At 37.6% G+C, this 25,460-nt stretch overlaps 1 protein-coding gene across 1 annotated transcript; it reads right to left on the bottom strand.

The window, feature by feature from the left end:
• Positions 1-458: 458 nt before the first annotated feature.
• SOCS2 (suppressor of cytokine signaling 2) lies at positions 459-9,002 on the bottom strand. The gene is made up of 2 exons (XM_058191454.1): positions 6,649-9,002; positions 459-4,959 (listed from the first exon to the last, which is right to left on the bottom strand). Exons 1-2 carry the CDS (start codon positions 6,779-6,781, stop codon positions 4,502-4,504), a joined length of 591 nt encoding a protein of 196 aa, XP_058047437.1. The 5' UTR covers positions 6,782-9,002; the 3' UTR covers positions 459-4,501.
• Between the last annotated feature and the right edge of the window lie 16,458 nt (positions 9,003-25,460).

Below are 25,460 nucleotides of genomic sequence, written 5' to 3'. Positions count from 1 at the left end.
AGGGGGAGTTGAACTCCTTAGCATCAGAGTGTGTTAATAATAATATAGAAAATATTAATGTTCTGATGGTCATTTTGAAAAATCCTTTCTTAGTGAGCACATAGAAGCCAAGAGGAACATATGTGGCAAATTTCAAGGTTGTAGACTTTACGGTTCTGGAGATTTCATGATTATGGCATTTTATATATATAGATACCTATATTTCAAAACATGTGCATTTCTAGCCTTATACATTTTTTAAATAAATAAATTAAAATGTATGCATCTGAAAAGAACTTTAGGGTCTATCAATATGGAAGTACTTAATGTACATTTTGGTTACAATAAAATGAGTAAGAGTATATTTTTATTCTCTAGAGAAGAAAGAACCAAAATTAGACTTGGTAGCAAACTGCTGTTTCACTGCTAAATTACTAAAAATAAATTATATCTCTCAACAGTGTATCAAAGTGTTTTAATATGCTACTTTATATAACAGATCAGGCTAAAACCATTTTTCACAAGAAGTACAGCAATTGAAATAATTAATAATCAGTATTTATGTATAACCTGAAATTCTTAAAAGTTGATTGAACAATAAGATATATTGCTTCCTGCACTAAAATATAATATTTTTCAGGACACTTTTAATATAGTTACAGAATAAATAATAATAATGGATATTTACTGAATATCTTAGAATTAAAAAAAAATAGACTGAATTCAATGTCACACTGAATCACAAGGTAAGTTATATTTTTTTTAAAATCATAATAACCATAATTAAACAAAATCATATTTTAGTGTAATACATGAAGGCATTTATAGATTGATTTTATATACATTGTATGGGAATATGTGTTATGACAGTGAATTATATTTGCTTCATCAGTACATGTTTAGAGTTGTTCCTACAAGTTGGAGGAAAAGTTCTACTGTAACTAATCTATTATCAAAAGGTAGTTTAACTATTGGGAATACCAAATATTGAATGGTGATCGTCTTTAATGTTTCATATGCTTTTGGTTTGATAAAAGAATTACAGTATTAAGCATATTTTCCGAGTTCCTGTATTCTTTAGATTATAACATAAGCTAAATTATGTTGTGTATAATTTGCAAAAACTATGCACACTGCATATTCTGTTAGAGCTAAGTTTAAATTGCAATTGACTTCCATTCACAATTTCATGCCAAAGGTGACAATAAAGTGAAGCCCATTGTCTCTTTAGAAAGACATCTAATTTATCCAACACCTTTCAATAGACTCTGTCAATGGTAGTGAAATAAAGTTAGTTAGTTTTCAACATAAACTAGTACAACACCAAGCTAATATGGAAATAATCTTAGATAGTTCACACGAATACTAAGCCAGGATATTTTAAAACAACTATTTAATCAGCCATTACAGTCTAATCTACATATCCAGCAGGGCTACACATTATAGTACACTTGATTAACATGGCATGACACTCAGCCCCACATGCTGGAGTTATCACAGTACCTTTGAGTCACTTCTATAAAAATAAGACTAGAAAATATCTCATTCTAGCATTGTAGAAATCAAGGAAGAATATGAGATGGTATATTCTTCCACTAATTCAACATGCAGTTCAAAAGATTAGGAACAGGAGACTTTGCAATAATGAAATATACATTGCTATATCAATGGGCAATCTGAGGCCTTTTGTTATATGCCAGCATCCCATTTGCTGTTCCCAGAATTCCACTGCAGTTCACTGAACCAAATCAAAATGTTTGATGGGTGGTCCAGACATGATGTATGCTATAGAGGCTTCTGCATCTCTCAACTTCTGCCTCTCTCTCGCTCTCAAAATGGACTAATTTATTTTATTTGGATTCTTTAAGTCTTTGTGAGAGAAAAAGGGGTGAAAAATTGGTCCCACATTCATTGTAATTACATCTTAATCCTCCAACCACAGCCACCTACAAGGAAAATATAATGTGCAGCAACATGTGGAATAATTTTAGCATATTTATTCTGAATGTACAAAACAGCAATGAGAATAAAGTGGATGTAAAAGAAACATTTCATCAATAATGTTGCATATTTCCATTTTTTGTTGTTCCCACAGCAACAAATGTATCTACACAAGATAGTTTTGCAAGTAATCATGTGAGCATTGCGTCAGTTTCTAGATATGAATATCAGTGTATCTCTGCCTAAATTTAGCTCCTAATGTGCACCTGGCTCTTTGCATCCCCAGATGGGTTTCCCCCTCCTTATTTGAATAAACAGAATAAAGACCAACTTTAAAATTAAACTTCAAAAAGTTTGTATGACTGCATCCATCAACTATTGAGAACTTAAATAGTGGTATTAAAAAGTAAAGAAAGTGGATATTTTTCTTCCTTAGCCATATTATTAAAATTCAAGTCCTTCAGGACAGATGAAATGAAATCCTTTTTTGCATGATGCGTAATTATATGGGATTAAGCATAAAATGTAGTTGAGGCTATTAATTTGAACAGTATTAAAAAAGTGTTGAAGCAATGTGTATGAGAGGAAATTTAGAACTATTTTATTAGCTATCACTAAACTTATCAAGCTTAACTGCTAAAATGTCAGTATGAATACACTTGGTAGCATAATTTTTTTTCTCTTCTGGAAATGACATAGACAAATATTGCTTGTATAATTCGGAAAAGTCCATTTGAACACAGAAACTCATTATGAGCATAAGGGCATTACAATTTGATTTACTGAGTACAGTCTGAAATCGGACACTTACAGGCTTGAATAGTTTTTTTAAAAGGCAAAATTACTTACATTTCAAGGAAATAAGAACACTAATAAAATTCTACATTGTAGAAGTTAGTCGTATTTGCTATTGTTTTGGATGGAAACAACAGCAAGACTGCAGTCTAGATATTATAAAGCCTCATTCAAGGGAGGCCCGTTACTGATGTTATGGATCTGTGCTAACACAAATAGTGGTACATTACCCCAATGTACTGTATTCACTGAGTCCCTGTAAGAGGAATATGACCTTTGCTTTTTCAGTCCTACTTTGGATAAGATTAAATAAGATTTTAATTGCCTTGCCTTAAATTAGGAATGATTGATTCCACCCATCTCAACCCCCACTCCATTTCTGGCCTGACATGGTTACTCCCATGTATACCATACTTCCCTTTCTTTCAGACTAAAGTTACCATTTAGGGAGGGTTTGTAGAGACTATACTGAAGGCTTTGGGCGCTAAGTGTATAAAGGAGACTGTTGTAGCTCCCCACAATGTTCAGAGTTCATGTATAATTGACTGCCTTATATCTTACCTAGAAATTTAATCCCATTTTGACTGTTCAAATAGAACTTTGCTATAAGGCTAAATTTACATTCTGAGTAAAAATGGATAAATTTGCTCTACAGCTTTCATAAGAGCACCAGTATGATGTAGTGGTTAAGGCATCAGGCTAGAAATCAGGAGATCATAAATTATAGTCCCACCTTAGGCAAGAAGCCAACTGGTGATCTTCGGTCAGTCTCTCTCTCTTTCTCTCAGCCTTAGAAAGAAGGCAATGGCAAACTATTTCCCAAAAACTTTGCCAAGAAAGCTGCAGGACTCGACTAGGTAGTTGCAAAGAGTCACATGGACTTGACCCCCCCTTCTAAAAAAAAGTTTCATGTATTCATAATCAGGAAGAACTGCTAGATAAGTTTTTAATAAGAAAACACTCAAGTGCTATATTAGGAAATAAAAGCTTGCTATTTATTAATATGTAAATTATAATTAAGAATGTGCAAAATACACAATCAGGAGCGCTAGACTGATCTAATCTCAGACAGTGAATCTCACCAGCCAGTCTTTTATGCTAGCTGGAAATTTATTGCCCAAAATGTATGTTCCCTTTGTAACTTCATAAAAAGTTTACAGTGACCTAATTGCAGAGTTAGTCATTTGCTGCTGAAATCCAGCTGCCTCCCCTCCCCTTAGCCCTTCTGATATGAGGAGAGCATTCAACTGTAAATGGTCACTAGGAATTGACAAATCTTTCTTAATCTTTCAAAATACTGATGAATGCAATATGCTCTCAGAATGAGGAACGTATATTATTTTAAGGTACCCATGGTATCACTGACTGGTTCACATTATTCAGAAATTATTTTGAAGGGCAGCCACATCATTTGGATTGGGATTTAGTAATATTTTATAAGATGGCTTTCTGTAGGAGAACCTCATTCAACAGAACTGCCTCATTTATTTTAAGAATAAAGTGAGTGCATAGGTATCAAAGAGCAATGAACATTCTCTTGTAGGCACTTGTTCCCACTGAAACACATTTTCCCTCAGCTTGTAATTCTAATAGCATCAGGGAATTTACTGAGCACCAAAGTTTTAACAGTGGAAAGCTAAATCCAAGTACTCTACTAAATCTACAAACATACACAATAACATACCATTTTCACAATGATCTACACAATACATTCATGCAGCTGAAGATTTTGATTTCACACAAATTGCATTCAGGCCTGTTTCTTAAAATGAGGCTGAGTAGATGCTTATACCCGATATCGATATTCCTTTAAGAATTCCTTCAATCTTGTTGGTAATGGAAGTTCCTGGATTTTACTTGTGTATCTGTTTATTGCTACTCTACACTGATGCTGTAGAGACAGTGTTGAATGATAGAGAGGTTTATTCAAATAAAGATGGACTGTTCCATTGGAAGGTATTTCGGAGACCATTCTTCTGTCCTTGCACATAAGGACATAATATTCAATTAGATGAACCACACTGTCAAATTGCTGGAGCTTTGATCGGATGCAGATAACAGAATCCAGACGGAACTTACCACCTTGAAATTCTATTCGTAAATTGGTAGGACCTACTGAGGTTTTAACTGAAATAGTAAGTAAATACTCTGAGTGAGAGCTGTCTCTGACCAAGAAAGTCCCTTCAGATGTATCTTGTAATCTTTCCTTTGCTTCTGCAACACTCATGCTTCCCCAATACCATCCTAATAGAAGAGAAAGCAAAATTAGTTAAGAATCTTCAGCATATTTTTAGACAGAATACCGCTGGAAGCAAAGGACTATCTGCGCTGGAGAATTCTGATAAAAATCAACATAATCAATGCATGAAACCCAATGATTCAAATCCCTTAACATTCTAATATTACTTCCTAGGTATTCTTGAATAATTAATGCAGTTTCTCATTTTTACTTTCTGCTTTGTGAAACATGAATATAAGCCCCACAAGGCCAGAAATGATACCTTGCAAATAGAATCTGACATATATTTACTTAAGAATAAATACCATTACATTTCATAGGGTTGATTTCTGAACCAAAATACTTAGAGTTGTATTGCAAAAGTGTTGTACAAATACAAAAGAGGATTTAAGACTGTCCATTTTTCAACAGACTTGTTTTTATTAACAGCTCCACTAAACAAATAAACAAAATCCAACCCCATAACACTTCAGTCATCAAATACAGTACAGATATCTGAAATATTAGAACAAGGCAAATTTTAGATCCTAAAGAACCTAAAATCAACACTTTCTCTTAACCCTAAAAAATAAGAGAGAAAAAACATTTCATGTAATAACAGAAGTAGCCTGTCCAAGATGGTTGCCCCCACATGCATAAAAATACAACTAGGATCTCCTGACAGGATTGAAATCATTTTTTGCTATCTATAATACAGTAGTAATAGCTATAAGTAATAACCTTTGCAATGTATCCAGTTTATCCAGAACCAAACACAAGACCAAATAGGAAAACTGTAGTGAAATAGTGACATCTCTTTTAAAAAGTGTAATATAAAAATAAAAAGTCTAGGGTGAATAAAGTGAAAAGATTTTACAAAGAATTCTTACTAAATTTTCTGCCCACAAAACAAATTGACCTGTTTTTATTAACACAGAGTTGTTTTCCTAGAAGTCTTATGTAACTCTTGATCTACTCGTAGTTCTGCCCAGCATTTTACTAGTCTCTTAATTCTGAGGTGCTACTACTAGTGGGAGAACAAGTATACAATGTATCTGATAATGAACACCTAATTATGTTGGCTAATCTGAAATGTGGAAATCCAAGATGAATTGAAGTTGCAGCACAGTGCTCCAACATACAGGTCTGAGAAACAGCAGGACTTGTTCCTTCTTTCTTATTCCCAAAACCTTAAGCTATTACTATATTCCATCAGAGAGGATTTTCTGACTGCTTCCCGAGAGTTACTTTAACTCGGAGTGACCATTAAAGAAAAGTTGAAAACCCTCCGCAATTTCCAAACGCAAGAAAGGAACGACGGACTCAAAACTTGCATAATGGAACAACCTGTAGAAAAGTACCTAGCTAACCCTGCAGAGGTTTCCAAGGAGGTAAACACATTAGGTTTGCGGAATAATTTGGGTTCGACCCGTCATCTTTCCACCCTCGAAGCGTGATTCTTTCGAGTCGTGTCCGCAGCCTTGTCCTCCACTTAGAGATTCTGCTGGGCGCCGGTTTTGGGGGCTCCACCTCTCAAGGGCTTAATGGCGGGAGTCTTTTTTTCACCTCACAACCCCATCAGCGCTGGGGATGCTACACAACAGAATCACTTCAGTTCCTACGATCCCTGAATTCAGGGAGGGGACACGCTATTCCCCCCCACGGCTCAATCTAACCCCGGGTGCCCACTCCCCCGTTCCCCGCGCTTGCCTTACCCGCGCATCTCAACTCCCTCATGGCAGAGTCCAGGCGCTCCCCTTCAGCAGGTTCCGCCGAAGCTCCTCCAGCTTCCCACTGGGGCCCAGCTCTGTCGGTGCCATCCGAGGATTCGGCCGAGCGCAGGGTCATTTGGGGGGGAGAGACCACGACGTGAGGAGGAAAGCAAGGAGCGCCGGGCCCTTACTAGAGCTCCCGGCGGCTGCCGCAGCCCATCTGACCGCCGCCCGCAGGGACCTGCAGCTCTTGAGGAGAACCAGGGCCCGGCGAGAGGTTCCGTCGAAATCCGCCGCTCCGAATCTTCACTTACGGAGCATCTCTCGGAAAGGCGATCCGTTTGTTGCTGAGGTGGGCGAGGGGCGTCCGCTTTTCTCTGCCCTCTCCTTCCTATTGTCCTGACTTCCCCATTGCACACGAGGGGCAACGGCACCTCCCGGGAAAAGCGCCTCACCCAGCCGCCACCTGGCCGGGGATTTCGAGGATGGCTTATCGGCTGCTTCCAAGGTGCACGCCTTTCTGCTCCTTTCCTTCGCACACAGTCTGGCTGCTGTCTAGGAAATAATCGGTTGGCAGTCCCGGGGCGAAGAGTCGTGTGCACTCGGCCAAACTCTTACCTTCGGCCTCGCCAGCAAACGCGGCAAAACCCGGGATGCTGGTCTCTTTAGCGCGGCGCTTTTTAAACGGAGAGGCCGTTGGGAGGCTCGCCACGGCGACCAGCCTGCTTTTGTTTCAAAAGGAGAGAGAGAGAAAGAGAAAGACCGCAGCGGCATCAGCTGCGAGAGAGCGAGCGAGAGGCCGGGCTAGTGGCTGCCGGGCCGGCCAGCTCAGGTTATGCTCTGCAAGAGCAAGACCTTCTCCTACAACCCGGGGCAGGAAATATTCATGTGACGCGTGGACGCCAAGTAAACAGGAGCAAGGAGCCGCGGTTGGCGGCCGAGATTTGCTGCCTGGTGCGCGCCGATACCAAAACAACTCAGAAAGTGGGGTGACGTGGTTGCATGTCATGACTGGGATTAATAATGGCGAGGCGAGCGTTGCCCCCGTCTTTCCTCCCGTGCCATTTCAAGATAGGCTGAGCGAGCTGCTGCTCGGTGCGGGGGTGGCGGGGGAAAAGGCAGGTTTCTCGTGCTTACAGTATGTGGAGCGGCCCCCCCGCTTAAAGCCCCTTGCCCCCACCCCCGCCGGACACATTGCAAGCGGTCTCGAGGCAGCTTCGGGGCGCCTCGCCCGGTGTCCGGCCGTTGTTTTTTTTTTTCCTTCTCCCGGCGGTTCTTCTGCTTTGCGTTTTTACTCGCGGAAAGATTAAAAATGCAAAGGCCGCTTTCCAAGAACTTTCCAGGAATCGCGTCACGTGACCGCCGGCTCCCGCGCCTCCGCTTGAAATGGAGCTGCCGTGTTGCAGCCGCTCCTTCCTTTCCTTCCTCGCTGCCTTCCCCCACCTCTTTCTTCGACCGGGGGCGTGGGAGGTGGGGGGGAGAGCCAGGCCGTGGGCACAAACAAGCGGCCGTCGTCCTGGCCGGGCGTCTTCATCCCCGGAAAACATGGAACGCAGCCTCCGCCGAGCTTCTTTACGGAGCGACGCTGCTAGGTGCACGGACGGCTCCTGCTGCTTTCCCGGGCTGCTGAGGAAGGCTCGCTCGGGATCTGTGAGGCTTATTCCTCCGGGATAGAGAACGTGAGAAGGGCGTGTGCCGCTTCTGGGGTGGGCACAAGAGGGACAAGGGGACCTTTCCGCGAAGGGCAGACCAGCCTCTTGTCTTATGGTGCTGCCCTACCGTGGGAGCGGTTTACTGCCTACCTCCTCAGCCGCTTCCGAACCACCTAAAATTAGTATGTGACCATGCATTGCTTCTAAGCATAATATTAGGCTTGAAATAGCCTTGAAGCTTGGTCGAACCGAAAATTGAACGTGTCCATGAATGTTTCCAGTAATCCAACATTTAGGCTGAGATGTAGCTGTGCAATGGGCTTTTTCACGCTTGAATTTGATGCTGACTGGAGATACTGGCTATTCTTGATCATAGAATAGAATAGAATAGGAATAAAAGAATAAGAATAGAATAGATTAGAATAAGAATAGAATAGAACAGAATTAGAATAGAATAATAGAATAGAATTTTTTATTGGCCAAGTGTGATTGGACACACAAGGAATTTGGCTTGGTGCATATGCTCTCAGTGTACATAAAAGAAAAGATTTAGATAGGAGAAGGAATGGGGTTAATGCATGTTGTTATTATGATAAGGGATTGAAATGGGCAGCATTTTAAATGCCCCCCTATGTGTTGGATTACTCTGTACCAGTAAATCCTCATAAACATAATGGGTCAACTATATAATTCAAAATAATAGGCTTAGGTGATGATGACCAAGATTAATTAATGTTATGTTGCCTAATATTTCTGCCCAAAACAATTTTGTTCTGAAAATGATTTAAGGGCATTATAGGAAACAATAACGATCCTCTACTCTAAACATAGTAAGAGTATTTACAGAATACTCTTAGCCATGGTTAAAGGGATAATGGTTCATTCAGTTATGGGTTTGTATGACATACTGAAAGATAAATTGATCACATGAGTTAGTTTGTGTAATAGGCTAAGCCAGGGGTCTACAAACTTGGCTCTTTTAAGACTTGTGGACTTCAACTTCCAGAGCTCCTCAGCCAGCAAAGCTCAGCAAAGCTGGTTGATGAACTCTGGGAGTTGAAGTCCACAAGTCTTAAAAGAGCCAAGTTTGCAGACCCCTGGGCTAAGCTAAAATGGTTGGAAACACAGCACCTGGAAGTTTGTTTTTTTGTTAGTAGTTGGATATGCTTTCATCATTTTAAAGAATGCTTCTGTTGCCATTTAGAACCAGAGGCATGTTTAAAAATAAATATGAAGGCAGAACATGAAAATTCTTTTTAAAAAATGAAGATTTTTTTTCTAAATATAAAAAAAAATCTGATGGGGCAGAGAAGCCTAGTGGGTACAGTACATAAGCACACTGATTTCATATTGGCAATACCAGGACTAGGGCATATCTATGCATTTACACATAACTTATTTTAGCTCATTATTATACATTAATCTTTTTGTCTTAGACTACGGTAACAAACTGATGTCCACAATGACTTTAATTAGCATTAGTATGATTTTTGGATGTAGACCTATAAGAAGCATGTACCACTAATCATATGAAAACTGCACTATATGGTAACTTTTTGCTTGGGGGCAAAATTCAAAGTTCTTATTTTTATACAGTAATTCTCTGCCTTGTTTAAAGAAAAATCACAATCTTCAGTAGGGTGGATTATAGTATATGATTAGTATTGAACATTTAAGGACCTTTATAAGTTGCACTGCAGATACTTACAGGAATCTCACTTTGTGTAAACATACTAGTTTTTATGATCTGGCACACATCAACAGTTGTGTGGTTGTCATGAATTCATGGTTCTTGGAGGCAATTGCCAATTGAGGCTTACCAGATCCGGGTCTGTGGCTCTTTTAAATGAACATCAAATACTTGTTTATTTAAATACACTTTTTGTGGTAAACGTTTAGTTTTACTGGCTGCTATATTTATCTTTTTGTCTCCAATAATTTTACTAAAGTTTTCAATTATATTTATATTTTATTTTTATCCTTTAATGTAAGAATGGTTACTAAGAGGGCAAGCTGTATATTTTCTAAATAAATAAACTGTACTTTTAAAATAATTCCCAGTAATTCTTTGAACTATTCTGAGAATTTGTTCTGAATTTGAATTTCTATATGCCTGTTAGAAGTGATTATATTTAAATTCTCTGGTGTGAAATTGTTTAGCTTTTAATTATTCCTTCTGCTCTGTCCTGAAAAAATCAGTAATATTTGGTAAGATTAAATTGTCCTTATTGAGTATTTGTACATGTGAACATCTTAGTTTAATATTTAGGATGCAGATTTACGTTTGCTCTTAGATATTTCTTTCTTAGAATCCTTTCTTTGACTTTGTTGAAATAAATATTTTCAGCTAGCTGTTGCAGATGTTTATTACATTTATATCCAGTTGCAGTCCAGTTAATGACTTCAAATGCTTGAAAGATACAATTCCATACAATTGTGTCCGATTTTCAGAGACTGCCTGGACAACTCCCTTCAGTTTTCTTCGCAAGGTTTTCCGAAGTGATTTGCCATTTGAGAAAGTGAGTGGTCCATAGTGATTCACCTGGCTTTGTGCCTAAAACCTGGATTAGATTTCTCCGTCACTGTATGTGTCATTTGGAGAAAATTGTATAGCTGTTGCATTTATACGTTTGTAAATGTTTGTTCTAGTTGGGGGGGGTGTCACTCAAACGGCAAAGCACAAAACAAAGTTGAACCAATCCGCACGCATAATTCACAGTTGGAATTTGGGAGATGTGTGCATCAATCCATCTGCATCCTGCACCTATTCACGAACCCTTTCACAGCATAGGTATGTGACAGCATGTACTCACAGTTACAGGCAACTCTAAATCAGGTTTTAGGCACAAGTAGAGTTTATGGTTTCTAGCTTGATGCCTTGATCACTACACCAAACAGGCTCTCATTCACAGATTTTATACACATAAAATAAAAATGCCCTAATTAAAATAAAACACAGTGGAAAAACTGTAAAATAAATGGTATCAGTAAGAAATGTTCTACAAAACAGTTCTGTTTTAAACTGCAGAAGGAGCAATGGTGGGAACTAGTCTTAATTTCAGCTGGAAAACCTCAAAGCCAAAAATGCCACTGAGAAGCAGCACTCACTTCCTGGCTTTAGTTGCCCTCATCTAAAAGGGAACACAAGTTATTTCTATACCCACCCACCCCATTCTATTTATTGGGCCAATTCTAGTCAGAGAATGTGATTCTGAAAGTAACCTGGTGCTAAGCCAGAGGACTTTATAGATTAAAAGCAGCACTTTAAATTGTACCTGGACAGTTACTGGAAGCCAGTGCACACTGTCATGTGCTCCTAATCCCAATGCCAGGAATTAGTGAGCATGCAGGCTGTTGCATGCTGGATTATTTTCAGCTTTTGAGTGGTCCTTAAATACACTTGAAGTATATAGCACATTATGGTAGTCAAAATGAGTAGTGACAATAGCCTGAGGATGAGATATAGCAAGAACTTCAAAGCCCTGATCTTTGAATTTGACTAGGTCAAATTTATACTTGAAGACCAGTGAAAACTCCAGATCCTGACAAAGGTAATCTAGAGTGTTTAGTGCCTCTCTGTCCCATGTCTGAGCCTGAAACTTGATGGAAATAACTTCATAAAATCCATTTCCTCTAGGGTGCTTCATTCTTGATCCCCTACCTCTATCATTTCTAAAAAGGGAATATTGGAAACAGGTCAGTTGTTATTTGATACCTCTGTGTCCAAAGAAGACCACCTAAGGAGGAGGCACATCTCACCCTCTTTTAAGGTGCTGATAGTACCCTTTTGCAGTTCTGTAAGGTATTGACTACTTCTTGGTATCAGCGTTCCAAGCAATGCACCCATAGAAACTAGAACTCCAAGGCAAGCAGGTTCCTCAAATACTAGTTTTATTGGGTAGATCATATTGGCATAACTGTGAAAGCCAGCTCTAAAAGTTCCTGCAGCTTTCAGCTAATTAAAATTATAAGTTTTCTCCTTTCCCCCAAGTCACTGGTCACACTGTCCAATCCAGGAGCTGGCTGGTTGCATAGTTACTTTGCTCCTCCTCTGGCCAGCCATCTGTGGAAATGTCCTTGGGTTCCCAAGGGAAAGTTTTATTGTTTTGGCTACAAATGCCCTCTAACGATTTCCCCCCCTCCCTTCGGTGTGTGGCAGCCTTGAAGTCTCCAAGATAGCCTCAGTCATGATCACTTCAGGGTCGACACTTGGATCCAAGTAATTATCTCCCTTCTGGCCATGTACACAAGCCAGGAAGGACAAAGATCCAACCCACAAGTGGCAGAGGACATCAGGAAATAAAAGGAGTCCCAGATAATACTGGTATGTCAAGAATGCCCCAGCCTACACCTTCGCCATATTAAGTCAAATTGCAGAGCAAATCTTATTGTAGTGTTACAAAAGGATTCCCAAAGGATTATTTGGCAAGCCATATTTTACTCAAAGTTTTAAGAGTTGCTATTCCTCATATTTAATTATAGAATTATAATGTATCTTAATATGGGATAAATCATTTAGCCACAAAATTACATTAGACCAATTATAGGGTTAAGCAATATTTAAAGGACATAATGGCAATAGAATGTTGTTTTTTCTCCTTCATAAGTGTTTAAAGATAAGAGAAAAATAGTGTTACTCCAACATAAATAACTACTGAAAAATCCAGTTCTTGATGGTTTGATATACTGAGATTGTGTCAGGTCTGTAAACGTGATCCAGTTTTGTGCAGTGTTAAAATTTTAATGTCTTTCTCAAACCACCTAAATTTGATCTGACTTCCTGTATTGTTATAAACTTAGACTCTTCAACACAATAAAGACCTTCTGTTCCATGGTATGACTTAATATCACTGGCATCAAATTCTTTGCGTTTAGTTCTGAAAGAATAGCAATTCCTCTATTTACTTGAATTTTCCTAAACTAAGTGTGTCTACAAGCTTTAATGAGTCGGGGGAATCCACTCTTCATTTTTTAAAAATGAAACTCATAATTTTTATCAGTACTCAAGCAGGGGAGGAAAATATTAAACTCTTGTCTCTTATTTAGTAGTTATTCTAACAGCTGTTATTTACTTATTTTAAAAAATATGAATGTTGAAAGCAAATATGCATTTTATATTTCCTGCTTTGATCATAAGTCCATTGAAGCTGGTTCGATGCCTTCTAAAAAGAAAGTGTGGGATGACATTTTGCTAATCATACCCATAACTAACGTGACTACTAATTGTCAGATTTAAGATTTTCTTAAAACGAGGGTTGAGATTTGCTTCAGTTTTCTCAATCAGGTGATTGGTACTTGTAGGTCCAATTAAAATTACTTCAGGAAGAGAAAGACTACCTGTAAATTATGAGAATTCTTGGAATGATACTAGAAATTTAATTTACATATTTTGTTATGAAGTTGAAATAAACTTTGGCTAACAGTTGTGCAAATGGTATGGATCTTAAATATCATCTTCATTTTTTTATATCTGGAAATAATGCTAAATATGAACAACCTGCAAACATCAATTGAAACCTCCCAATTTAAAATCTAAACTGTGATATTTGGGGAAATTAATGAGTTATGCTTTAGTATATAGTTCCATAAGGGTTTTATGCATATCTGACAACTAGATGGAAAGTTCTTATTTTTTTTAAAAAAAGTAGTAATTCTAAGAATTCAGGCAGAAATTGAGCAATTCTGAGAATTCAGGATGTGTATTGCACACCACTCCCTCCCCATATGAGCCAACATAATTCTTGAGATCCAAGTTTTACATAATGGCACCCATGCAGTTTGGAATTAGTTTTTGTGCTAATTTAAAATATTACAGTGAAGTTGTATAAATCAGAAGGAAGAAAGACCCCTGTTCAGCTTATGAATTCACTGATTTTAGAAACAGATTACAGTAGTAGCAGCTAAAAAAATTCATAGATAGACCTAAGAAGGCTTGTTTTTTTGGTCTTTTCAGGGACTTTTCCAACCAGAAGGGAATATAAATCAAGTAAGTAGCTGAAATATTTAGCAAATGAAAACTTCAAGAAACTTTGGAAAGTGTTGGCTTTTGCTGATCTTTTTTATCCCATCCTCATTATTTTGCATTAGGATTTTGCATTTTATCTTATCAGAGTAATCAATGATACTAATGGTGAAAGATATGGTGGGGGGGGAAGAACCTTATTTTGCAATAAGAAAGTAAAATAAATTCCCTCTAGCTGAGACATGCACATATCCATGTAATTTTGGTGGTAATATGGAAAATGTTTGCCATGGTCTTTTCCAGGGTGCTTTTTTGTTTTACTTGTTTGTTTGTTTGTTTTTGCCTTTTTAATCTAGCCTAGAGCTCTGAGATTACCTAACAGTCGCCAATTCAAATACTGTACTAAGTATTATATATATATATATATATAAACATATATGTATAAATGTATAAATACTGTACTATGTACTAAATACTATACTAAGTATGTCTACTATTGACCTCACCCCATTCCTAAAAGGTCTGTAAGGGGCGTGCATAAGAGCACAAACGTGCCTACCATTCCTGTCCTATTGTTTCCTTTCATTATATCCAATTAATATAGTTATATACTCATATATATGCTTATATATTGTATAGTTATTTCATGCTTATGCTTACTTATACTGTGTGACAAAAATAAATAAATAAATAAACAAAGTAGATCTGATTCTGCTTACATTTTTTTTTGTGGGGGTAACTCTGTCAAGATTAGCTATGTACTGTTACCAATTCAGCCATAATGAAGAACTCGTGCAGTTTTAAATGCTGAAGCACAATTGGATAAAAGTGGCCAATTCTATTTCAAACAAATGCATACATGGGTCTTCAACTAATTATTGTTCACAACTCATTTTGAAAAGCAGCCCTTTCCTGGACACATTTCAGTAATCTAATATGTAAATTGTAGTTTATGGTATACCAGCCTACAGTAGCAACCAGCACTTCATGCCTAAGAACAAGCTACACACCCTGTGTAATCTTACTTTTTCAGGGGGAATGTAGCACAATCTCTAGAGTGTGTTCAGATGAATTATAACGCCTGCCAATAGTACTTTCTGTTGACTGATTTTCATTTTATTCATTTATTTTTATTTTATTTATTTAGTTTGTCGAGTACTTATTAGATAATATCTATAAGTATAAGCATGAATTGAATACATAAAGTGAATACAATTAAAGGGAACATTAGGACAGGGATGGTAGGCACACTGGTGCTCTTATGCACGCCCTTTACAGACCTCTTAGGAATGGGATGAAGTCAACAGTAGATAGTCTTTGGTTAAAGTTTTTGGGGTTTTGGGATGTGCATTCCAGACATTAACAACTCTGTTACTGAAGTCATATTTTCTGCAATCGTGTTTGGAGCAGTTCACTTTAAGTTTTTTAATCCATGGATAGACAATCCATACAGACACACAAAAAATGTATAATTGCATCAAGAACCTGTTCACCGCCCTGAGTCCTTCGGGAGAAGGGCGGTATAAAAATTAAATTATTATTATTATTATTAAGAACTGCATTACAATGTCCAATTCTTCCTAGCTGCTAATTACAGCAGAGAAGTGATTTCATTTTATTTACATCTTGTCCTCCTCTTAGAATAAACAGTCTTTTCTCTGAATTGAAAAACAGGAAAATCAGGTTTAAGCTTCTTGAAAATTATGGCAAACAATTGTAGATATATTTCAGAAAATGGAACGGACAAGGAGATTTGCTAAGCCTTTTACATTATTTGTATGCACTCTGGTGTATGAAGAAAGGCTGTTTGTTTCATTTGCCTTTGTAATAATTTAATGTGAGAAAAACTAGTATTTTGGTGCATTCTTAAACATTCCTTTGATGGCTATATTATTTCCCATACTAAATGACAGAATCCAATTTTATATTTGATTTCTTAAAAAGGAAAGATGGGTGAATCAATGCAATTGACTACCTGATAAGTACATAGGAGATTAAAGTTATTTTGACCAATCTGCTGCAGGGTTTATCACTTACTGTACACCAGTTCAAAGAGGGAGAAGAGGAATGAAGCTGTTAGATACAGTCTGAAGTATGGACTGCAGGAAGTTACGCACATGCTGCTAATGATTGTATGTGTACTTAAGCAATGCCTATGTTCACGTAATACATTCTGGTTTAGCAGAATGAGAAAAACCAACCATTGAATAGCAGGGTTTCTTCAGCATTCTGTAGGGGATTCTTTCTCATCTCTCAGCAGGGACTGCTCTTGGAATCTGTCTTGCATTCATTTACACTCTCTGCCATTGAAGTATGTTTTTAATATAACTCCAGCTGCATGGGTTTAGGTTTCTCTTGTTTTCCAGGAAAACCTGTACTAAAGAGCTAGGGTTTTTTCCATAGTTTTTTTTTTAACTAGTTCACAAAATCAGTTTATTTGAAAGCGTGTTCCTGTGTTAGTATAAAAGAATGCAAATAGCTTTTGGACTGAAAGAGGTCGGCAAAGTGTATTTCTTGTGGGTGATGGATGTGGGTGATGGATGACTTTAGCATTTTGTTTTTCTGGCTTTGCTGTCTTTTCCCTGTTGGCACAGGTGTTATGCAAGGATCATCTTATAATGATTATGTAATGATCTTTTGTGTTTTGACAAGTAGCTTAGTATATAAGCTATTTTGAGACTTCATGCTATCAAATTAGGAGTTAAGAGACCGTCAAATAAGAAGTTACATAACCATCTCCCTATATTTTTGCTTAATGAAAAACAGATGTTGGATTGAGAAGTACTTTACTTTTTTCTCACCCTCTTCTTGCTCAGTCACAATTATAATCAGAGTCTCTTTTTACATGATTCTATATGATCATGTAGATAATTCAGTTTTGGCTTAGCATGCTAAGTAGTGTTTAAAAGTTTGTGAGCCTTTTTGAATATGACCTAAAATATGACCTATTCTCATAAACGAACTATTATGATGATTTTGATGCATTTGGGACTTGTGTGAAGAACACATCATGTCTTAGGTAGTATTTATACAGAAATCTTGAAAATTTGAAAGTGTTTACAACCTTTTAAGCACCACCATATGTGGTTTGTAAACCATGATTTATGAGTTAATTCTTGAATTTACAACATGATTCTTGGGGCCACAAGACTCCACATCAACTTTCTATATTTTTATTTTTTCTAAAAAGTGAATCTGACATACTACAAAGCTCAGTCCCAATCTCTATCATCACTTTTACTTCAAGAATATCTGAGTCCCAAATCAGCTTCACAAGCTTGACTGAAAAGTAAAAACTGATGGCCGCAAGTCAATTTTTAGTTTAGAAATATTAAAGCTGCTCAGGAAAAGAGTCAACTTTGAGCTCATGTTATAGGTAAAATTACTGTTAATGGGGACATTTTAATTAGAATGTTCCTTGTACCCTTTGGATATTCTTGGTATAGTAAATGTCTATGGAGATTCTCAGTCATCCAGATCATGGTTGTCCCAAAGGTGCTTTTCAGAAGGCAACTGGACTTTCTTGGGGTTTTTCCCTTTTCTTTCCCTTTTCATCCATGAAGCTTCTTCAGCCTTGGTATAGTATCACATGCCCACTCAAAACGGGAACATAGGAAGAGTAGTTGAAAGTGGAAGTGGGTTCCACAGTTGTGCAAAGCCTTCTTTCATATGAAAAATAGATGTCTACCGCAAAGCAAGCTGCACCAAATTTAATGGAGCAGATGTCTGGATAAGTTTAATGGAGCAGATGTCTGGGGGCGAGTTAGTGGCCCCAAAGGAGGTGGTTCGCAACTTGGGCGTCCTCCTGGATGGACGGCTGTCCTTTGATGAACATCTGGCGGCCGTCTCCAGGAGGGCCTTTTACCAAGTCCACTTGGTCCGCCCTTCCTTGACTGGGATGCCTTATGCACAGTCACTCACGCTCTGGTTACGTCTCGGTTGGATTACTGCAATGCTCTCTACATGGGGCTGCCTTTGAGGTGCACCCGGAGGCTGCAATTAGTCCAGAATGCGGCTGTGCGAGTAGTAATGGGAGCCGCTCGTGGCTCCCACGTAACACCACTGCTCCGTAGTCTGCACTGGCTTCCTGTGGTCTTTCGGGTGCGCTTCAAGATTTTGGTTACCACCTTTAAAGCGCTCCATGGCTTAGGACCCGGGTACTTACGAGACCGCCTGCTGTTACCCTATGCCTCCCACCGACCCGTACGCTCTCATAGAGAGGGTCTCCTCAGGGTGCCGTCCGCCAAACAGTGTCGGCTGGGGGGCCCCCCGGGGAGGGGCCTCTCTGTGGGGGCATCGGCTCTGGAATGAACATCCCCTGGCCTACGTCAAGTGCCTGATCTTCGGACCTTCCGTCATGAGCTAAAAACATACTTATTTATTCAAGCGGGACTGGCATAATAGTTTGATTTTAAATTGGGGTTTTATTAATATTCTTAAATATTTTAAATTTAATTTTAATTATTAGCCGTTTTTGTAATTTTGATATGTTTTAATTTGTTTTAATTGTACATATTTTGTATTTTATCTCTGGCTGTACACCGCCCTGAGTCCTTCGGGAGAAGGGCGGTATAAAAATTCAATTAATAATAATAATAATAATAATAATAATAATAATAATAATAATAATAATAATAATAATAATAAAGTATTCCACATGCTCTGAGATCCTGAAGTCAGACCATTTCTTTCTCAGAAATAGTTTTGTGTTTTCTTCTGCCACCAGATTTTTGGCACTTCCTCCCTCTGGGCATGAGAAATGCTTGCAAGGCTACTGGAGTTCATTAGTTATTTGAAGGATGAACATATCTCTTGCAATTTTCTGTACAGGTAGTCCTCAACTTCCAACAGTTTAGTGACTGTTCAAAATTACAACTGCTCTGAAAAAAGTGACATGACCATTTTTCACACTTATGACTGTTGTAGCATCACTGTGGTCATGTGATCAAAATTTGGATGCTTGGCAACTGGTTCATATTTATGATGGTTGCAATGTCCCAGGGTTATGTGATATTTTGTGAACTTTTTACAAACAAAGTTAATGAGGAAGCCAGATTTACTCAACAACCAGGTTACTAATTTATCAACTGCAGTGATTCACTTAACAACTAGGGCAAGAAAGATTGTAAAATGGGGCAAAATTCATTTAATAAATGTCTTGTTTAGCAACAGAAATTTTGGGCTTGATTGTGGTCATAAATCGAGAATTACCTCTACATTTAAGGGGCAGCTCTTGGGGCATTTGACATTTTCATAGTATGCTGACACTATGCTGGGCTTAGAAATAAACATGAACTGAACATCCTAATTCCTTCAAAATAAATCTGCATAGCTGACTTCAAAACTACAAAGCTAATAACATTCCTGTTTTTCCTGTGCTTCTAATAATGTATTTTTCATTCTTTCATCTGATTTTTAGGTTGGGTCTACCTCTCATTTATCCATAGTTTGATTAATCATGGAAATAAGCTATAATTAGGCTCAAAGAAGTTTTCAACTATTAGAAATCTTTGAATTGATGACTGACAGCATGCAGTGAGTTTCCCTTCAATCTTTAGCAAAAGAAAGTTTTAACTACTAATTTGAGAACTTCAAAAATTTTTTTGAATAAGCAGGAAAAGGGTGATTAAAATTTTAGAAAGTTACAAATGGACTAAGGGTCCAGATAAATTTGAAATAGGATTTTGGAATTATAAAAAAACTCTGCCTGATTTTTTAAAAAATAAAATAAGATTTTAAAGATTGGACACAAGGAATTCAAAGATTATAATGAAAAGACAAGAAGATATGAACTTGACTGTAGAATTACAGAATGGAACAAAATATTTTAACATTGGACATATTGAAGATATTTTTGGGGGGCAAAAAGGATTCTGATGTTAATACTGTCAACAGAAACGTCTGCCTCTGTAGAGAGACTGTACTTAAAAGATGTTATGGAGGAGAGAAAGCGGAATCATTACAGCGATACTGGTTGAGAAATAGCGAAGCTCTGATGAGCTTTGCGACAACCCAGCCAGACAAACTGCTATTGGAAGGCTCTTCAGATTGGAACCGTCTTGGAGGGACGGGGGAGAAAGAGAGGCGCCTTGGAAGACCAAGAGGAACAGGCAAGTTCCTTGAAAAGTCGGAGACAGCTCTTTGATCCGGTGGCAGGGGTGGCAGCCATTGAAACGGCCACTACAAGCTGGGGCAACTGGACTAAGATTTGAGCAGGAGCAGTGATTGAACAGAGTATTGTTACCGGATGAGTGATTGGCCAATTCACAAGTAAGAAGAAACTTGAATTTAAAGCTTGAATGAGCTCCCAACCCGAAATAAGCGGCTAATTGGTACTTGGGAATTCAAAGTGAAAGAAAAAAACAAAGAACATTAAAATTAAATCCTTAAAAGGAAAACTTTCCACCTGGATTTAAAATTGGACTTGGAAGAAATTAAAAATAATATAAGAAAAAGAAACTGGAGGAAAAGCATGTTTTAACAACAAAAGGAATTAATTGAAGAATTATCTTTGTGGATTTACAATTGATACTTTGTTGCCTGGGGATTTGTGAATCCCCAGGCAACAGAGACATCTGCTGGTAGAAAAAAAGCATTGCATTAAGTTTACTCAAACCACCGTGGGAAACTGTTGGAGGAGTATTTATTTAAACAGCTGGAGCACGATTTCAAAAAGAAGTGGAAAGAATAAAGACTCAAACTGGAATGGTTTAAATGAACATTTGAATTAGACACTAATTGGAAATAAAAAAGAAAAAAGAGACATTAAATGGACTTGAATTTGAACTACACATAAGCCAAAATAATAAATTCAAAAATCCTTACTCTTTGAATTGATAACATGGAGAATTGGGAGCATGAGTATGAGGAACTAAGGGAGATGTTTCAAAAGGTGCGAGAAGCGGTTAAGAGAAATAAAGAAGACTGGTTAGAATGTAACAAAAAAAAGGAAAGAAAATATGAGTGAGAAGCAAGAATACAATGTTGGAAAGAAAATAATTGAAGATAAAAACATAGATGATTACACTGGGATTGACAGTAACAGAATAAAAATGGATAGGGGGGAATATCTCTCAAAAAAAAGAGAAGAGAAGGAAATGGGAAAAAATTGAGAGGGAAAATTAAAAGAGTAAAAATTAGAGAAATGAGGCACGAAGGAAGATACAAGAAAAAGAAAATAAGGAGAAAGGGAGAAAGGAAATATTAAGAAATGAAATTTTAGAGAGACTAAAAGAAAATGGTTAAAAGGGGAAGAAAAATGGATAGTAGAAAGGAAATTAAAACATTTATTGATTTAAGGGAAGGATATTAGTAGTAGAAACTGTATGCAAGAAGTAAATTAGAAGAAATATACAGATTATCATAAAAGAGATGTAAGTAAGGAAGAAATGAAATGTATGTAAGAAGCAAAAAAGAAATATATTGTTTAATGTAAAATGGATTAGTAGATGCAATGTGAAAGATAGAATGGGTTATATGTTTTGCCTGAGGATGTGTGGATTGGAAAGAAACAATAGTGGATGGTAAAGTAGTGTGTTTTAAAGACTGCAAAGAACAAAGAAATTAATTGAAATTAAGATATAAAATTGAAAAGTTAGTAAATGAAGTAAGTATGAAATGAAATATATCTAAGAAGTAAAAAAGAAGAAGAATGCTATTTAAGGTAAAATAGACCAGCAGATGAAATGTGAAGGATAGAATAGTTTATAGGTGAAAATAATTGAAAGTGAGATATAAAATTGAACAAAATTGAAATGTTAGTAAATGATGTATGCTAATGAACGAGAATAACAATCACTGAAGTGGGAATAAGAATCTAGGAATTAAAGAAAATAAGAGGTGGAAGGTTAACTTAGCCAAAAAGTTTTAAGGTAAAAAAGGAGTAAGTTGAGATACATTGTTAATAATTAAAAAATATGAGGGGAATTTTGAGAAATACATTCAACAAATGGAGGAAAAATCGGGGTTGCCTGGACACCAATAGTGGAAAATACTGAATTGAAAATGAATAAAAACAATAGAGATAAGAAGGAGTAGAGAGATGGAAGGAAGGGAGAAGGAGAGAGAGGAATAGAAGAAAGGGAAGAGGGGAGGAAGAAAGGGAGAGGAAATAAAGAGTAGGAGAGAAGGCTAGATAGGGAGGAAGAAAGGAGGAAGGGAAGAAGAAAGTAGGAAGGATAAAAGAAGGGAGGAAGTGGAAAGTGAAAGAGAAGAAAGACTGCTTTAAAACAAAAAAGATGAAATGGAAAAAAGGCAGGAGTGAAATGCTCCCAGTTCAGACTGGATCGACTGATCCGGTAATGATGGTGGCGGGTGGTTTGGAGAACTGGTAGCAAAAATCCCTGGCCCCCCCACCCATGCCCACCCAATGCCTGGGTGCCCGCTTCCCGCTTCTTTTAAAAAAGAAAAACCTTCTTTTAAAAGGTAAAAAAAGAGGGTCTGACAATCACAGCTGAGCCGTGCGATCATCAGAGCCTTTTTTTTTACTTTTAAAAGCATTTTTTAACAACCTATTCGGCTGAATAAGTTGTAAAAAAAATGCTTTTAAAAGTAAAAAAAAATTGTGCCCCATAGCTGATCACCCCCCCCATGCCTCCTTTTGGGATGCACTCCACGTGCGCACACCTCTCATTTGGTGTGTGGTGTGTGTTGTGTATGCGCGCGCGCAGCGCACTTGCACAGCCAGCAAACCAGTAGTAAACTGGTTCAGATTTCGCCACTGAAGAAAGGGAACCCAAACATGTTTAAATCTATCAGGATAAAGAATGATTTATCAAAAAAATAAAAGAGAATATATAAGTAAAAATGGAGAAATTAGAACCTGAGGGTGAAAGAAGATGTTATTTATATAAATAAGCATAGTAATATTAAGATATGATTAAAAAATGGAAAAAGAATATTTTGGCAGAAATTGTAACTAAGTTAAGTGTATTTGGATATGATAGGTTGTATAAGATATGATAGGGACGCGGTGGCTTAGTGGGTAAGACGCAGAGCTTGTCGATCAAAAGGTTGGCAGTTTGGACTTTCGCTTGGCACCACCTTTCTCGCTGGGTGCTAATTTATGGCACTCCGCACTGGATATGGTAAAAGTCGGTGTAAACAGCTACGAACAGCTGTTCCCGACTTAATTTTCCCTCTCTGGTTGAAAGAGTAGGGGAAAGAGCGGGGGGGGGGAGAGTGGTAGATTCCCCTAGGGGCTTTGTTTTTGTTATGCAAAGTCCCGAAAGGTCGAATCCCATTGAATTCCTCCTATCTCCAGTATCCAGCGCGTCTCCTGCAACAGCAGGAAAAGAGAAAGGTGTCCAAGTTCTGCTAACAATTGATTTCTTTTTGTGGATTTCTATAAGCAGGCGGAAGAAGCATGAGTGAACAATTACTGGTTTGCAAGTATTGTTGATTTCCTGACTTCCTCCTTTTTTTAAAGAGAGAAAAAAATTTTTTTTCCTTCTCTTAAAATGGCGTTTGAGTCTATCTGCAAATAGACCGATAGCCTTGCTGCGAAATCGAAACTGAATGGAGACTTCATCTTATTGTGTTGGATTCTGGATTGTTGGATTATATTACGTTGTTTAAGTATTTCATAAGGGGATTTTCAGCAAGAACTTTGCCATGAAGGTTCTTTCAGAAGAATGGATTCGTGACTTTATACAGGATTACACAGAAATACGAACTGAAAAAAAATGGGGACTTTTTGGATCAAGGCTTGGAGGAAATTAACCAGTGTGATCAGGACTTAAATGCAATGGAGGAGATACAAACAAAAATGGATAAATATGAAGATATGATCGTGAATAAACAAGTTGATGTAAAGAAGTTTCCTTTAAATAGTTTGGATGAAATGTCAGAATTTGTGTTACAGGAGGCTGTCTCCCGAACCGAAAAAATTTACAGGCTTAATGCTTTTCAAGAATTCTCTCTTTGGATTGATGGAATATATGGTAGTAATTTGTGGATTTTTGAACATAAGGAACTATTAGGCAATATTGTGACTGACTTTTCAAAAGGAGTAATGAAGGAAAGACAGAGACTAATGCATCAAAAAAAATGGCAAGAGACAAAAGTATTATCCTTTGAATTATTAACAGACAAAAATATTACTGTCCCTGAAAGACAATATGTGAGGAAGATCTGGAAGAAATGGGTTGATTATATGTTTTATATCTATCATAAAAGACTAGGTATTTGGATTTATACTGGATTTTGACGAGGAAGGACTAAATTTGAATAGCTACTGTAATTCTTGGTATTGAAATTTTATAATGTGTTGTATTGTATTTTGAATAGAATATTTTTGAAAGAGTTTATGTAAGAAAGACCTGGGGGAAAAATTATATGGTTATAGAAGCTATAAGGGAGATATTCTTTGAATTGGATTGGATTTTTATGCTTTAGTTGGTTTTAAATACTTTAGGATTAATTTGTTTTATTGATTTACATATTTTGTTACTCTTAATTGTTAATTTTTTAAATTTTTTTATTTTTTTCTTGAAGGACTTTGGTTATGTTAGGAGGAAGTCAGAGCTAGAGAGGGAAAATTGGTATAATAGTTTTGGGGGAAAATCTTCTTAGCATATTTATTTATTTATTTATTTATTATTTAAACTTATATACCGCCCTATCTCCCAAAGGACTCAGGGCGGTTTACAGGCATATAAAAAACATCAATATACAAATTAAAATAATCATTAAAAGACTTATTCTAATGCCAATAGTTAATAATACCAATTGTTAAAAATAGAAATATAAATATTAAAATCGATCTAAAACCCCTCTAAATTAAAAAAATCTAAGCCAGTCCTGCGCAGATGAATAAATGAGTCTTGAGCTCGCGACGGAAGGTCCGAAGATCTGGAAGTTGACGGAGTCCTGGGGAGTTCGTTCCAGAGGTGGGAGCCCCACAGAGAAGGCCCTTCCTGGGCGCCGCCAGACGACACTGCCTAGCTGACGGCACCCTGAGGAGTCCCTCCTGTGAGAGCGCACGGTCGGTGAGAGGTATCTGGTCGCAGTAGGCGGTCCCAGATAACCCGCCCTATGCCATGGAGCGCTTTAAAGGTGGTCACCAAAACCTTGAAGCGCACCGGAAGGCCACAGGTAGCCAGTGCAGCCTGCGCAGGATGGTGTTATCACGGGAGCCACGGGGCTCCATCTATCACCCGCAGCCGCATTCTGACTAACTGCAGCCTCCGGATGCCCTTCAA

This window comes from Ahaetulla prasina, chromosome 7 (assembly GCF_028640845.1).
Source record: "Ahaetulla prasina isolate Xishuangbanna chromosome 7, ASM2864084v1, whole genome shotgun sequence".
In the NCBI taxonomy this organism is placed as follows: Eukaryota; Metazoa; Chordata; class Lepidosauria; order Squamata; family Colubridae; genus Ahaetulla; species Ahaetulla prasina.
The sequence above is the reverse complement of the archived record's forward strand: the minus strand, read 5'-3'. Positions and strand labels throughout refer to the sequence as shown.